We start from the raw sequence: 16,537 nt of genomic DNA, 5'->3' as shown, positions 1-16,537 counted from the left end.
TGCAACATGATCGTGTTGTGACCGCGACCCTGGCGGTTCCTGTTATCTAATTAATACAATGAGAGAGCGTCCGCCCGCATGTGGGTCGTGTCAATTACCTGGCTACAAGTGTTTAATAGACCAATGAACTTGTTCTATGTCTGAATGTTATTAGAAGCATTTTTCAATTTTACTATGGAAGTGACCTACCACCAGCAGGCCTATTATAATAATAAGGGCAGCTTGTGGCGAGCTGTTGGGAAGTAACGACCCCACGGACCCGAGTGCTCCCGAGAGTCGGTCAGGGTCTCCGTCTCCGGCGTGTCTTCGTCGGTCGGAGTGGACCCCAAGGGGACCCGCAGGACTCTCAGCTCTGGCTTGCCTTAATTGGCCGTCCAGAGAGGAGTCGTTAGAGCTATATGCTCCAGGGGTGGAAGTGAAAGATGCATAAGACGCGAGTTGGCACAGTGGCTGCTAACAGCCACTGGGTAGAAAGCGGCGTACACCTCTCGACACCCCTGAGCCGCTCACACCGATGTTGCTCCTGGTCGTCCTCGCGACGGCAGTTTCAGGGGCCCATCTAGTGCGCGGCAAGTCACCACCTGCCTCGATAACTTGTGTGAACATTGTTATGGCAGGTGTCCGTACGTCTTTGTAATAACCCAGTCTCATAGTCCACCCAAACTTCAATCCATAGACCGGTATACTGTTCTCTTTTTCTACAATAGTCCCAATGCCTGCTGAGACCGGTTCATGGGTGTCTATTGTAGCACCTGTGAACGGGTTCCAGCAGGCGTTCTACATGACATAAAAGCTCTCCAAGGGGCCTCTACGTGTTGGATCTGTGTCCCCACGCAAGCCTATCAAAAAGCCGGGATTATAGGCCCGTGATATCCAAGGAGATACAAATAATAATAAAATCATTTATTTCAGGCAAAGCCCATAAAAATGTTAGTATCTGTACAAAGCAAAACTTAAGACTATTGTTAATAAAATACAGAGTCACAAAACACAGACACAACCGGATGAGCATAAATTCATTAAAACAGTCAATAAAATAAATGTAAAAATAAAATTAAATAATTGAATTGTGAATTACAGAAATAAATTAAATTAAAAACATTAAAATAATAACAATAAATGTAAAAAATCGATCGACAATAATAAATAAAAAAAGATTAAATAGCAATTATAATAAAAACATGTCATCAATTAAAATTTAAAAATTACCAATTATAATTTACGAATGTCGAATGAAGGCCGATCCATCTTTTCAGCATGGGTGAATCCCACCTGTCGGCAAACACCCTTAGAAGGCTGCTAGGGCTCCCCCGCATCCTTTCTAACAATGAGGCGCAGCGCTTCCTCATGATCGCATGAAAGCCGTCAATCCCCGCCTCCGTAAACATGCCCGAAGCATTGCACCTCCGATGAAGCCCCAGCAACGCCCTAAATGCATTATTATATTGCACCCGGAGTGCGCTGTACGTCCTCTGCGCATAATTGACCCAGAGATTGCAAGAGTAAAAGCACTGGCAGTATGCCCTAAATAGCGTTAGTTTTACTTTTCTAGTACAGCTTGCAAATCTCTCAAAAAAGAATTATGGATGGCTTTACCCACGTCAGGCGTGGCTCACTCCGCGATTTCGTCGCTTTGCTACAGGTAGCTAAAAGTACATCCGTTCCACCACTTTGGTGGCTAGCCATAAGCCGCGCGTGGCGCTGTCGCCACCTAGCGGCCATATCTGTCCTGATCGTAACAGACGCGTTTTGTTAGAGAGCGAGTCTTCTGTACCTACTATTATTTATTCTGTGCCCACGTGCCAAATATCCGTCACTTTTTAACAGAGCGCGATTGAAAGTGACGGATGACCGTTTTATCACTCTGTCACGTAGACAAGACCGACCATTATATCCGTACTGAATGCGTTACCCTTATAATAGGTAACTACTTCCAATAATCCTAGAAAAACGATTTGGTGGTGGATGGAAATGCTACATTTGCTATAATGGAAAGATTTCAATGGGCTATAATTATGATGGTATTCCATGACGTATTAGCTTCAAAATGTCAACAATTCGGGTCTCTATTGTTTCTCAAAAAGTTTGAAGTCATATAATGTTGTATTGTTTGTCCGCATTTTCGTTATTCATAATTTGTTTTTCTCAGAAACGCGTAACTTTTCAGGATTGCCATAAAACAAACCTAACCTAACCTATATATAGGATAACCTTACGAAAATCCTGAAAAAATAACGGTTTCAGAATTATGACTAATGATAATATGACAAACAGTAAGTACATCAAACAAAGGGACCCCCAACAATTTATGGTAGTATATACGAGTATACCTACTTTATGACTTTATTACTAAATTTATGAAATCCGAAAGTTAAATAAGTAATTCTTTTATTCTGATTCTGATCGAAGCTACTAGGTATTACGTTACCACATTTTTCACTCTTATGCCCATAATGGGATATACCTATCAATTTCTTCTCTAATCAACATTTCTCATTCCAGGTTCCCTGGTGTCCTCCATCCTGGCTATAGGCGCAGCCATCTCTGCGTTGCCAGTAGGCGTGCTAGCTGAGAAGGTCGGACGTCGACCCACCATTCTCATACTATCTGTGCCGTTCCTGCTGAACTGGTTGCTGACGATCTTCGCTAATGGTGCTGGTATGCTGATCGCTGCTAGGTTCTTCGCTGGTTTGGCCACTGGTAAGAGCTTGTATATTTTAAAACGGACGCCCAACTATCCGCTTTGTCCCTAGTACCATCACCCCGCGCTATATAAGTAGGCTTGTTATTTAGTTCTTCGCTGCTTTGACCACTGGTAAGACCTTGTATTTTTTAGGTCTCCCCTACCATCCTCATCCTCTCTGTCCCTAGTATCGCCCATCGCCGCGCTAAAAGTAGGCGTGTTAGCTGATAAGGTCCAACCCACCATCCTTATACTATCTGTACCGTATTCTTACTGAACTTGCTGGTATTCGCCAATGGCGCTGATACGCACTGATCGCTGCTGGTGCTGGGGTCTTCGCTGGACTTGAAGAGCAACTGGTTCTTCTTAATTCTAAACACTCATCAAGTCATCAAAGTCTTTCAAATCTTATACCACAGCCTTTTGCCGCAGCTCGGTAGAGTGATTTGTTAAGAACAGTGTGAATATTTTTATAGAGGGAATATGATTTTGGGGCAACAGCCTGCTACAATGTATTTTTTTGAAGCCTGGGAATACTTGTCTTCTATACATATAAGATTACGCTAAAATAATGTAGCATACACGAGTTCTGGCAAATCATCGCTCACACTGTTAACTGACAGTTCTTAAACCTTATTACAAAAGGCATAAGGTAAACCGATGGACACTTGGACAGTTAAGAGTGTTGCTGTATGTACCTATGCCATCGACGCTGTTTTATCGTCTATGGATCATATCCTGCTCCTGATTCTAAAAACAGTAGCAGTAACAGTTTATAGATGACGTCAAAGAAATAAAACTGCTTTGTCTTAAATATAACCAAAGAGAATAGATATTGATATTGATATTTATTGAAATAAAATTTTACAGCATTACAGCTAAGGGGCGCCAATGCGCTGTAAAATTAAGTAAGTTATAAGAAAGCTATAGCTATACTATGAAGTATTTGAACAAATTAAATTATTTTTCAGAAAATATTTTAATTTGTTTTTATCAACTAACTGTTTAGCTATAGCTATAGTACTAAATTATAAGATAAATATGACAGTGATTAATAAGGTACCTATGTTGATTCGCAAAAACGTAAAAATTATTTATAAAGTTTGTGACTCTGGTCAGCAAACAAGTCGCAGTCAGGTGCAAAAGATAAAAAAAATACGATAAATAGATAGTATAGAGGGGTCCTGTCATAGTAAATTTTGTAGTCACAGTAAATTTACTGCCATCTATCGACACACGACTAAAACTCAAAATGAAAACGTATAAAACTCTCGAAAAAAATTATATATATGGATAAATGATTTTATTATTTTTATATCATTTTGACCCATGTTCATTCACTTATACCTATGTGTTAAAATTGTTAAATATATAACGGTGTCGTCAACGCCATCTAGCCGACCATAGTCCAAAGGTGTGTGCGCCATCTATCCGAGAATTACTTCTTCTTGATTTCCGAGGCACGTTTTTTTCTTAGACTTTATTCATCTAAGGTTGTCTGGAAGAGATGGCTCTTTAGCGATAAGACCGCCTGTTGTCTGCCTCTACATTTAATCAATTGTTCTTTTCTTTTGTATCTTTTTACTGAGGTGTGCCAATAAAGAGTATTCTATCTATTTATAACTAGATAATATAGATCAATCTGAGATATTCCAGTCTCTTGCGCAGATTTATACTTTAGTTAAATCGAGTAAGCAAGTGGTAGTATTAATACCATACTCTTCAAACGCAAAATATAAATTAATATAACTGTGGATTTGCGCCTGGTTGTTATAAACGTTGCTTTGAAGTAGGTATACTGGTATATACGGCAAGTATTCATAGGTAGTAAAATAATATGAACTATGCCACACTATGCGTTGGCCTCCATTCGTTGGATAAATTTTCATAAATTACACAGGCATTCGAACGCAAATGTTGCTTTAATACCTGGTTGGTTGTTTTACTACATTTTCTATCTTATTCTGAGCCCAAAGATTCCACGTAAATAAATATGTTAACCCGATTCTTTAGAACTATTAGAACGGTAAAATACCGATATTTTGTTCAATATTATGGTAGGAATTAATATTACCTCAGAAAAATATCCAAAAAGATTTATAATACTGTATTGTTAGGTAATGTTTAGAATTCGCGATCAAATACTACCTACTCCTTCTATCCTATTATACTTTGTCAAGAATCTCGTTACCATCGCCGACACAATTAACAGACCATTCGTGAACCTCCCCCGAAGAAATACTGAATCCTTCCGTTAGGTATATGTATTGCCGGTAATACATTGCAATCAGTTTATATTTAAATTCCCTCCTTTATTTTAGATTTCTGACTGGTTGGTAGTAGATACTTAATAATTATTTAAAACTTTCCAGGTGGTATTTGCGTGGCCGCGCCCATGTACATCGGCGAGATCGCCGAGACGTCCATCAGAGGCGCTCTTGGCGCCTTCTTCCAGCTCTTCTTGACTGTTGGAATACTGTTCACCTTCGTCGTTGGCGGCTGGACGCATTGGAGAACTCTCTCCATCATCTCTGCTGTGCTACCTCCTCTACTCGTGGCTGTGTTTTGGTAAGTACCGGAAACCATTACCACCATCCAAGAGGCCTTTTTCCGGAGCTTATTTGAATTTTTTGATAGCTTGGCTCTTTAGAATATGCTATCCATCATTTCTGCTGTGCTGTTTCCTCAACTTGTTGCCGTATTTGGTATGATTCTAAAGTTACCATCTTTATCGGTGGCTATGTTGAGATATCCATCTAAGGTTCTTTAGGGGTATTCTACCAACTGTTCTTAACCGTTGGCATTCTATTCGCCTTCATCATTGATGGCATGATAGATGGATGCATTGGAGGGCCTTACCTCGTCTATTAGTAAAAAAAAACTGTATTCGTAAGATTCTGAAGCTACTTCACATCTACCATTGGTGGTTGAGGTCAGACCTTAATCCGAGGTGCTTTGGGGGCCTTCTTCCAGCTCTTCTTGACTGTTGGAATACTGTTCACCTTCGTCGTCGGCGGTTGAACGCAATGGAAACCTCTGTCCATTATCTCCACTTTGCTGCCTCCTTTATTAGTGGTTGTATTTTGGTAAGATTAGTTTTAAAAGTATCTTAAGATTGCTGAAGGGCTTCTTTTAGTTTTTCTGACTGATCATTTGCTATATTTTTGTAAGATCTTTTCCTCATCGTCATTACTTTCTGATTAGGTACGTTTTTTTCTTCAAGTCACACTAAGCCAGCACATATCCTTCCATACATGAAACCAGATGAAACTGATGAAACTGTTTGATGGATAAGGATGATACCTACTCGTATTCTGATTTGATCTTTGAAAGATATCAATATCATGAGATCTTTTCCGTTTTCCAGGTGGATGCCAGAAACTCCTCAATACCTGCTGAAGAAGAACAGGCGACGGGATGCGGAGCGCTCGCTGCAGTGGCTGCGAGGACCCAACGCCGATCTGACTGCTGAGCTAGAGGATATGCAGAAAGACGTAAGTTCCGTCGTGACGTAGGTAGTTGCCTGATTATCCTTGAAATCGAAGAAACAATCTAAAGACAAAGATATCATTGTGGCACTGAGTTTGAAAGGCGTTTCTTATGTTTTGTGATAACTGATTTGTCAAATGTCAACGTAACAGGCTTAAATATACTAGGCTTTGACCAACAATATCTGCTTCAGCTGTCAAATTTGTGGCACGATTTTTTCTTAGGCTTTGTAACTCATATACTATGGAGAACTCTTTGGTAGAAATAGCATAGAAGCTGCTGGTAGCATAATAACTTACCTAATGTGCAGTGATCGGAATAGGCAGAGTATATTTACCTACACTTGGTAGAACAAAGTCATGAAGTGGAGACTTCCTTGCGATAACATTTTTTTCCGGGACTTCCCGGATTTAAAAATCAGTAAAATAAATAAAATCTCATAATGTATCCCCAATGTACGTAAAATTAAATAGTAACCACAACACTACAAGTTTGTACTAGTTTACGAGTGATAATATAACATTATTGTATTTATATTATTTCAAACTTGTCCGTCTCTTTTACGCCAATACCAGCTGTGTTTAAGTGAAAGAGATATGGCTAAATATGGCTAAAGGCAACGTCGTATTATGCGGAACATTTTCAACAAATATCGGATGTTGTAGGTAACCTTAATAGCAATGAAGCAATATCTATAAGAAAAGCAAAAGCCGCGATGAGGAAAGAAAATATTCAAGATTATAGTATAATTCAAGTAGCACTTACAAAACTACAAGAGTCTAAATTATCGCTAGCAGAATATTTTGATATTATTGACAACGTTAGATGTGTTTTGAACTGGTCGTCGAACGAAATAATAGAAAATAAATTAGAGAAAGTTATAGAACGCAATCCTGACTATGACATAGTTAGAGAAAAAAGTGAGAGAATTGTTCAAGGGATCGACGCAGATGATGATTTGATTTATAATGTTGCACCACTCACATCTGTAGATGTTGAACGGTCATTTTCTACATACAAATGGATTTTAAGCGTGAAAAGAAATAGACTGAAAATTGAAAATGTGGAAAAAAATATAGTAATATATTTCAATCATCTCCAGGAGAATAATAATAGTACTGAAATGAATGAATGTTATGATTATGAGTGTGATTCTGATAGTGACGACAAATAATTTTGTAAATTAAATGAAAACGGGACTTAATCGCTTAGCACTTACCCTAGCATAAAAGTAACTAATGGAAATCAAGTGCGGGTAGTTCCAAAAACTCGTATAGCTAGAAAATGTTGACACAACTCCCTACCCGTATGCCTCTGACCACGGACGTAATGTGACATCCGAAACCTTGGGCCAAATATTAAATATAAGTGTTACGCGATTAAGTCCCGTTTTCATTTAATAATTTAATAGGTATGTGTGAAAATGGTGTTAGTTTAAATCAATATAATAATTTTGTATTTGTAGATTGAGTTGCAATGTTATTTATATTTAGACTTAATAAAATAATAATAACTTTGTACATAAAGAGAGTTTATTAAAAAATAAATATAGAAGAATCCGTTTATATATTGGTTCTTTTATTTTATGCCTATTTATTGTATTGAAGCAGTTTGCATTGTTTTTTGTACTATTCAGAACAATATCAATTATTCGGTAAGTTCCCGGGACTTTAGTCCCGCAAAAAAATTTTGTCGTAAGGAAGTCTCCACTTTTGATCTATGTTCTATCAAGTGTAGGTAAATATACTCTGCCTATTCCGATCACTGCTAATGTGTTATACTTCGTAGTACCGAGACTTCACAAAGTTTAACCTGATCAATTTCTCATTAAAAGAGGGCAAATCTAACTCGCCGTTATAACTCTAGTAAGCTTTGCTTTTACTTTGCGTGTTTTCAGAAACTGACCATAACATTTTTTCCTTCCAGGTAGACCAAGCTTCCCGTCAGCGCGCCGGCATGCTCACCATGGTGACCAACCGCACGTCGCGCATGGCGCTCATCTGCTCGCTTGGCCTCATGTTCTTCCAGCAGTTCAGCGGCATCAACGCCGTCATATTCTACACCAACCAGATCTTCTCCGCCGCCGGCTCCGACATCGACCCCGTCATCGCGACCATCATCGTTGGCGTCGTCCAAACTATAGCCACTTACGTCAGCTCTTTGCTTATTGAAAAAGCTGGTAGACGGATTTTACTCATCCAAAGCTGCGTGATCATGGGACTATGCTTGATTATTTTAGGTGTCTTCTTCAAGTTACAGCAGGATAAATATGATGTTACTGCTTTCGGGTGGATCCCACTCCTCTGTCTCGTTTTATTCATTGTCTCTTTCTCGTTAGGCTTCGGTCCAATTCCTTGGATGATGATGGCGGAATTGTTTGCTGTTGAATTCCGAGGCACCGCTTCTGGTTTTGCCGTAATTTTCAACTGGTGTTTGGTGTTCATTGTGACTCTCTGCTTCCCGATTATGATGGAGATCATTGGTATCTACAGTTGCTTCTGGTTCTTTGCTGCTTTCATGGTGATTTGTGTGTTCTTCGTGTTCTTTTTAATTCCGGAGACTAAAGGGAAGACTGTGTCGCAGATTCAAGCTATTTTGGGCGGTAGGAAATAATTTTTAAATATTGCTGGCAGTATTTATAGAGGTTTCGTGGTTTCAGAATAAAAGGTTGTAAAAGATTTGGAATTATTTATTAAATTCAATTCAGTCATTTAACATTTTATTCTCAAGGCTCGGAGTTTAGGTATTTATAATAATAATAAAATGTGTTCTTTACAAAACATTATATGTATGTAGTGGTCCTGCTGATGAGAATTGTAGATTGGAATTAATTTATTTGAATTAGATTTTAGAAACCAGACTGTTTGTAAGTTGAATCAACTCTGTGTACAGTCGCATCAGATACCTAATATCGGAGCGGCCAGAGCAGCTCAAAAATATCTGAACACGCACTCTAATGCCTTGACAATAGAGGCGTGTTCAGATATTTGTGAGCGCCTCGGCCGCTCTGATATATCTGATGGCGACTGTACATACATTGTTGATGATTAGTTAAATTAATAATCACATTTTCAAGTAGAATATTAGCACTAGGTACTATGACACCAAAATCTTTTTCATTAATCATAAATGAAACATTTCGAAATGTGCACTTATTATTCGATTAGTTGTTATTTAAAATGTGTATGCAAGTAGGAAAGGGCATACAATTAAAAAAATATTTATACCTAGTATTACCAGGTAGTGTATGAATTTTCATCTATCACTTCACTGATCGTTCTACGACCAACCACTTTTTGAGTAGACTGATGTAAAAATATTAAAGGAAAATATCGTCAGGTGACAAGCAAAACTCACTAATTACCACCGCAAGGTTATAGCCATAATGAACCATATTGGTACTCAAATATGGTTGAGTTTTGTTTAATTATTTTTTAGTAATTAGTGAGTTTTGCTTGTCACCTGATGATATAAAAAGATGCATTGCTTCGAGCAAGATTCGAAATCGTGAATTTTAGAACACCAAAACAAAATCCCCGCCAGCGGGCGAATCAATTTAAAACAAATAAGAAGAAGAATGAGTGTAGATTCTAGTTGTTTGTATTTATTTACTTGTAACGCCACTAGCATTTCTACCAGAACCCTATTTTACAGTGAAGTTTATCATCTGACACTGGCAATTCTGTATTTTCTGAATCAACAAGAAACTCTAGTGCAGTCAGCATGAAATACATGAGATGTATCCTTAAACCTTTTGAACGTGAGCTGCCGCTCCGTTGGGCGTTTGAAAAACAGTAGCCACTGAAACACGTATTTATATTTGGAAATTTTGGCTGTCACTAGGATAGGTTAGTTAATAGTAGTATTTTTCCACAAAAGAACTGAAAAAATCATGACTATAGTCATATTTTTTGTTGTTTTTGTGGAAAAATACTGCTTTCTCAGTAGCAAATGACACTTACCTAGGTGAAATAGGAGACAAACCACCTTTTAGTATAATATAATTATATATGTATACGAGTATTTTGACGTGTTGTGATACTCAGATTACGGATGAATGAGGGTAGTTAGAAGACTGGAAGATTTTTATATTGTTGAGCAATTGCATGTTTACGCTTAGGTTAGGTTACAGCACAATGAACAACACCTAAAGGTTATATTCCGATTCAGACTGCACCAGACTGCTGCAGCTGTAGTGTTGCGCAGCTTTGCATCACTGCAGGATATGTCAAAATCAATGTGATGCTTGGAATATTGACACTTCTTGTAGCAATGCTGCACACTAAAACTGCAGCAGTGTAAAACCGGTACAGTTGAAATTGGAATGGAACCTTTATATTTTACGTATAAAACAAGATCAATTTTATTATATGACCCAATGTACTTATTTTAGATATTTATGATGTGCCAAATGTGTTGAGCTTTAGTTAGTTTTATATAAGTGTGTGTATAATGTGTAAAATAATAATGTAATTAACTTGATATTAATTTTGTTAATAATACGTAATAAATTGCAATTTTATATTAAAACATGTTTTATTTTAACACACTTTAACAATTTACACAAAAAACAGGTGACAAAGAATTTGATAAATTCAGCTTTTCTGATCCTGTCAAATTAATAATAGAGACCCAGGTTTAATCCAACAGTAACTAGTTTAATTTCTTACAATTTAAATTCTTCATCAAAATCATCTTATGTACCTGACGCAGAACAAAATAAGACACTGATGTTTAGACTTGCTGCATAAAAGAAGACGCAGGACTTTCCCTATGGCTTGATCTCATATCAATATCATCTACCCTCGTCGCGAGCTCAGAGATCTGCCTTTCTATGGTTTTAACGTCGGCTCTAAAACCCGTGACAGTTGCATCCAGATCTGTCAAAAATGAAATCTTATTACACAGTTCAGCGTATTTCTGCGTTATGTAGTTCCTCGCGTTCTGAGAATCGGTGAGTTCCTTTTGTATCTTCTGTAGTATGTCGGCTTTTAACTCGTCTAGTTTGGTTTCTATGTTAGACCCTAAGATTTGAGAGCCTTTGAAAGTAAGTTCGTCTTCTCTTGAATTTGCTGAGTAGATTTTCACGTTGGATGTCATGGTTAGTTCTTATTGTGCCACACACGAAATAATTTTAAACTTTCGAAACTTATGTGCATTGTTGAGTTATGATGACTGATAAAAATAATTAAAATTTAGCAGTTTATCATGACATAAAAAAAGGAAAAATCAAGTCAGGATGACGTGACGTTCGAAATAGTTTTTTGAAGTGTCAGAGAGCAAAAAGTTTTTATTACCCAATTTATACCACATCTAAAATAGATTTGAATTATTTAGCACACATGTCATGCCGTATCAAAATTCGTGCAAGGTCGCAACAATAACTTTAGGTAGGTATGGTCGCCCTCAGATATATCGGAGCGGCCAAGGTGTTCACAATATATGAACACGCACTCTAACGCCTTGACAATAGAAGCTTGTTCAGATAAATATTTGCCGCTCTGATATATCTGATGGCGGCTGTACATAGGCATTTCTTTTATTTTTTGCCATTTTTATATTATACTAGACGGGCCCGCAGCTCCGCTCGCGTAAATGAAATAAAGAGTTCGTCTTATGTTTAGTTAAATACCGACATTATTATGTATTCAACCCAGTGGCGTAGCTAGGGGGGGGCGGCGGGGGCGGCCCGCCCCGGGTGTCACCCATTTGGGGGGTGACACCCGACCGTGAACATCAGTAGTGCCATCTATAAAAATTCGTAAAACTGTGGCAGATTGCATAACCGCCATTAAGGAAATAATATACAACCATGAGGAACCCGAGAGATTTTGACAGAATATTCCTGATCATATTTAAAAACTAAAATGTCCTATAAACTGTTTTGGAATTCGCCTAGTTTCATAGTCCAGTACCACCAGCATAGCAATGTACAAATTGCAGAACATTCCCAACAAGCGGAAACGTTCTCGAGAATGTTCTCAGAACATTCCTGCAACATGGAAATTATTGTTCCGCCATCTTGGGTTTTTTCCAAAAAATTTTTTTTGTCATAGGAATCTAGAGGCCTGTATCTAGGCCATGCTAAATCACAGCGCGCTCGGACCAACTTGAAAAAATTAAAAAAAAAATCGGCCATTTTGTTTTTTTAATGCAGTTTGTTTTGTCTCGGGGCCCTCTATGACATTTGGTCGAGCACCCCCCACCTATCAGGCAACGTTTAAAAGTTGCCAATGTTGCCATACAAAATAAAAGTGGCCAGTTTTCCCGCAATTGTAGCATTTTTCCAAAAAAAAATTTTTCATACGTATTTAGGGGACCCCGAGATTCCGTGACCAAAATATCAGCGCGCTAGGACAAACTTGAAAAAATTCAAAAAAAAGTCGGCCATATTGAAAAAAACATGGCGGCGTCAAAAACTGCCAGGGTCCCTCTATGACATTTGGTCGAGCACCCTCCACCTAGGTCTGACCGTTTGGCCGGGCCGTCATACATTTTTCTGACCGGAAGCGGTAGACCAAAAGTCGGAATTTTCTGGGGGTAAGGATACTACACCTAAACTATCGTGAATATTCATGGTATTAACTACGATAAATAAATAAATTCTCGTTCTCGAGAACATTCTCAGAAGTTACCAAGAAATACTCATGTGGAAAGTTTCGCAACTTTGGAAAGTTTTTTTTTAATTATGTGATTATTTCTGTAATTGACAAAAAAAAGTTAAAATTATTTTTGGGTGACAGTTTTACAAATTTACATACATTTACATTTTATGTACAAAAAATCGAAAACAATTTTATTTTGGCGAAATTGACGTAAATTCTTTTAGTATATTTTCCTTATTTTGGCCTCAGAAATGCATGGTTAAAATCTCTCTGGGTTCCTGGTATGTAACAATAATATGTTGGCCTCGTAGGTTTTTTTATTCAGAAAGGTTTTTGAAGTGAAAACTTCTTTAGCGGCGCTGAGCACTTTTTGAGGTGGGGAAAAAATGATAAACTAGGGACAGCGTAACGTGTCTCTCCTCTCTTTCTACCGCACGGCGAAAATGTATGCCTGAGCCTGCTGTTTCATGTAGGCGGCGCAGGGCGCTTGCGTGACTTATGTCATGTGTGACGGACAATGTTATTCACCAAAGAACTTTAGTCATAACGTATCATAATCAGGTCAATTATTTAAAACTGGACTTTTGTATTAAGCAATAAAGCTCAATGTTCTAATCTTGTACGGGCTGAAATACGAGGATCTCACAGCTAACTTTATATCACTCCAATATAATTCAATAATTCAATAAAGTCTCATCTTGATGAAATCGCTAATAAAAGTGAACTCTAGTACTGGTGAATAAAACTCAAAATATCATGACCAAATATATTTAGATGCGAGGTCTGCAAGGTAACTTTACAATTTCTATTCGAATTTTAAACAATTAACGCTACAAATTTAAGTTCACTGGCCAGCAATTTCGGAACTAAAGTTTTTCAATAGAAAGGAGGATGGGTCAATTATACATAGTGCTGCAAACATTTTGGACTAGTTATTGAGTTTTCACTTCTGTCGGCACTCCCGGAGTGCAACCCGTTGTTTTTTAGGGTTCCGTACCCAAAGGGTAAAACGGGACCCTATTACTAAGACTTCGCTGTCCGTCCGTCCGTCCGTCCGTCCGTCCGTCTGTCACCAGGCTGTATCTCACGAACCGTGATAGCTAGACAGTTGAAATTTTCACAGATGATGTATTTCGGTTGCCGCTATAACAACAAATACTAAAAACAGAATAAAATAAAGATTTAAATGGGGCTCCCATACAACAAACGTGATTTTTGACCAAAGTTAAGCAACGTCGGGAGTGGTCAGTATTACTTGGAACCCATCCAAGTAATACTGACCACTCCCGACGTTTTTTTTTTGCTTTTTTTTTTGTTTTTTTTTTATATGGTACGGAACCCTTCGTGCGCGAGTCCGACTCGCACTTGCCCGGTTTTTTTTTATTATGTGATTATTTCTGTAATTGAGAAGCTATGTCACTGTTTCTAATTGGGTGACTCTGGACTATTTGAAATTCATTGTGAAATAGGATTTTACAGAATCTCTTTCAAATCGCGCCTTGGGACCTTTGGGAGGCGTGCGCGGAGCCCAAGCCAACATGTAGATGCCCTTATGACACTTATGAAATGTGGGTTACACCGAGCGGATGCTGTCCTTGCCCGTGTCATAGAACGCGCGCAGAGGCAACACCGGCCAGGGTGTGGACTATTGAGAGTTCATGGAATCTAAAATGAAAGCGATGGAGTAAATTGTGAGCTATGGAATATTAAACGTAATTTTATAATTGTAAAATATTAAACATATTTTACAATTTTGATTGAATTTTGGGGTGACACCCACAATTTCCGCCCCGGGTGCCACCCATGCTAGCTACGCCACTGATTCAACCCTGCCATGGTTTAAAACTGTGATAGGGATTTCTTATTTGTAGCCGTTATTTGGATAACTCAATTCGCAAATTTGTCAAAAAATGATGTGATTTGATAAAAGGCAAGATTGTATTTTTTCATCTACACGTATTTATTTAAAACTTGTTTCAAGATAAAATTATTATTTGTTCTTATAAGCCTAGTTGCAAAAACGTTCATTAGATTAATTTTCGCCTTAAGACGAATATGGACGACCACCGCCCTTAAATCGCCTTTTCATACAAACATAGGTAGTCTAGTCCTCTCGGTCTTGCAATAGCTCTCTCCAGTCGCCATGGCCGAGGTTGAGCAGGTCTTGAGCAACTACGTCGTTTCAGCGGTACCTAGGACGTCCACTCGGGCGCACCACTGAATTTGGCCGCTTTTGTCTCTCAATATTTCGCCACTATATCGGACCACATCCTTATTTCTATGGCAACAAAATTATATTACGATATTTGGCCGACTGCTGACTGTACATTTGCTTATTTTTATCAGGTCGCTCAATAACATCTGAACATGCACTTTAATCTACCTACATAACTTACTATCAACTTTGTATTTTTGGCCCATCTCAGCATTCTTAGCCCGTTCCCCGGACGAATGGCAATGTTTGCCGAAGCCGTGAAAGTCAATCTGAATAATATAACTCAAAAATAAATTTAAAACAACAAAATACAAATTGATAATAATAATATAGTAATTACTTTGATTGATAAGAATGATAAGTCATATATGACATAAATCACTCGTATGGGCTCTATAGACTAAGGTTGAGGTTGGCAGCACTTTTTATTTTACTTCGTGTAAAAAAAACTCAGAAATACCTGTATACCAACATGACAAACATAATTTAGTTTACTTTATCGGATTATTTGGTCTAATCTGTAGCACCGCCAAACGAAAGCAACCGAGAGTTGCCGAGAAATGGCCGATGAAGATTGTTATGAAAATTTCTTTTCCTTATTGTAAATTAAATACGCATCGGAAGCGATAGTTTTTATGGTCTAGTTCTATTCCCATATGTAGATAATTGATTTGAACAGGTTTTTCTTATCATACGTGCGTCGTATTCGAGAAACGTGTCAAAAACTTTTTTAGAAATTTGTAAGGCGCCATCTCGCTTCTTCCCTCGTTTTTTATCCCGTTCTGGTTTTTCAATTTTATATATATGATGATGATTGTGACCTTTTTTGCCATTTTTGTGTTATTTCTACTCAGAATCACGAGCTCTTTCGATCCTAATGGGATAAAAAATGTCCCAGAGTGTTTTTCCTATTGTGTTACCATTTCCCCATATATTTTGTATGGCGGTAACAAAAAGGAAAGTTTGAAAAATGTATGGACATTTTAGGACACTTTTTTCCCCTATAAGGATGAAAAGGGCTAGCGATCCTGACTAGAAATAACAGAAAAGTGGCAAAAAATGTCACAATGTATAAAAATGGCAAAAAATAAAAGAAACGCTCACATAATGTTATGGCTTAATAAATATAAATTTTACTAAAACATTTCATTGGTTGAAGGGCTATAATTGAATGATAAACATATTTTTAAGACAATGTTGGCACCGTACAGTGTCTTTTGCTATTAATAAAATACGCGTCAACGAAAACAGTAAATAATGATCTTTATAGTGCGAATTTGTAGAAAGTTGGTGTATCGCTATAGCAGCAAGTTTACTGGTAAGATTAAAATAATAAGTTCCGAAAGCCACTCAACTATGTTCCAAAACTAACTCAAAATGCATCAAACTCGATGGGTACGCTGACATATGTCATCTCATCTCAATACAATTTTGCGAGATTTGGCGTTTTAGGTTATAAAACTTATAAAATTATATGGAAATGACTCAAATGACGCATGTTCACCCTACCTATGGAGTTTGAAAAAATACAGTGCATAATTGTAT

General features: G+C 37.8%; 1 protein-coding gene and 1 long non-coding RNA gene across 2 annotated transcripts in view; one reads left to right on the top strand and one right to left on the bottom strand.

Moving 5' to 3' along the window:
• Positions 1-10,702, top strand: part of LOC134801126 (facilitated trehalose transporter Tret1-like) — a 31,924-nt gene extending 21,222 nt beyond the window's left edge. The window contains exons 4-7 of the mRNA XM_063773663.1: positions 2,503-2,700; positions 5,056-5,251; positions 6,051-6,177; positions 8,099-10,702. Of these exons, the coding sequence (XP_063629733.1) occupies positions 2,503-2,700; positions 5,056-5,251; positions 6,051-6,177; positions 8,099-8,785 (1,208 nt within the window). The 3' untranslated portion in view covers positions 8,786-10,702. The remainder of the gene's footprint in view (positions 1-2,502; positions 2,701-5,055; positions 5,252-6,050; positions 6,178-8,098) is intronic.
• LOC134801193 (uncharacterized) overlaps positions 1-16,537 on the bottom strand; it is a 217,975-nt gene that overhangs the window by 167,769 nt on the left and 33,669 nt on the right. The gene's annotated exons all lie outside the window — the stretch shown is intronic.

The sequence above is a fragment of the Cydia splendana genome, chromosome 21 (genome assembly GCF_910591565.1).
Source record: "Cydia splendana chromosome 21, ilCydSple1.2, whole genome shotgun sequence".
Classification (NCBI taxonomy): domain Eukaryota; kingdom Metazoa; phylum Arthropoda; class Insecta; order Lepidoptera; family Tortricidae; genus Cydia; species Cydia splendana.
The sequence above is the reverse complement of the archived record's forward strand: the minus strand, read 5'-3'. Positions and strand labels throughout refer to the sequence as shown.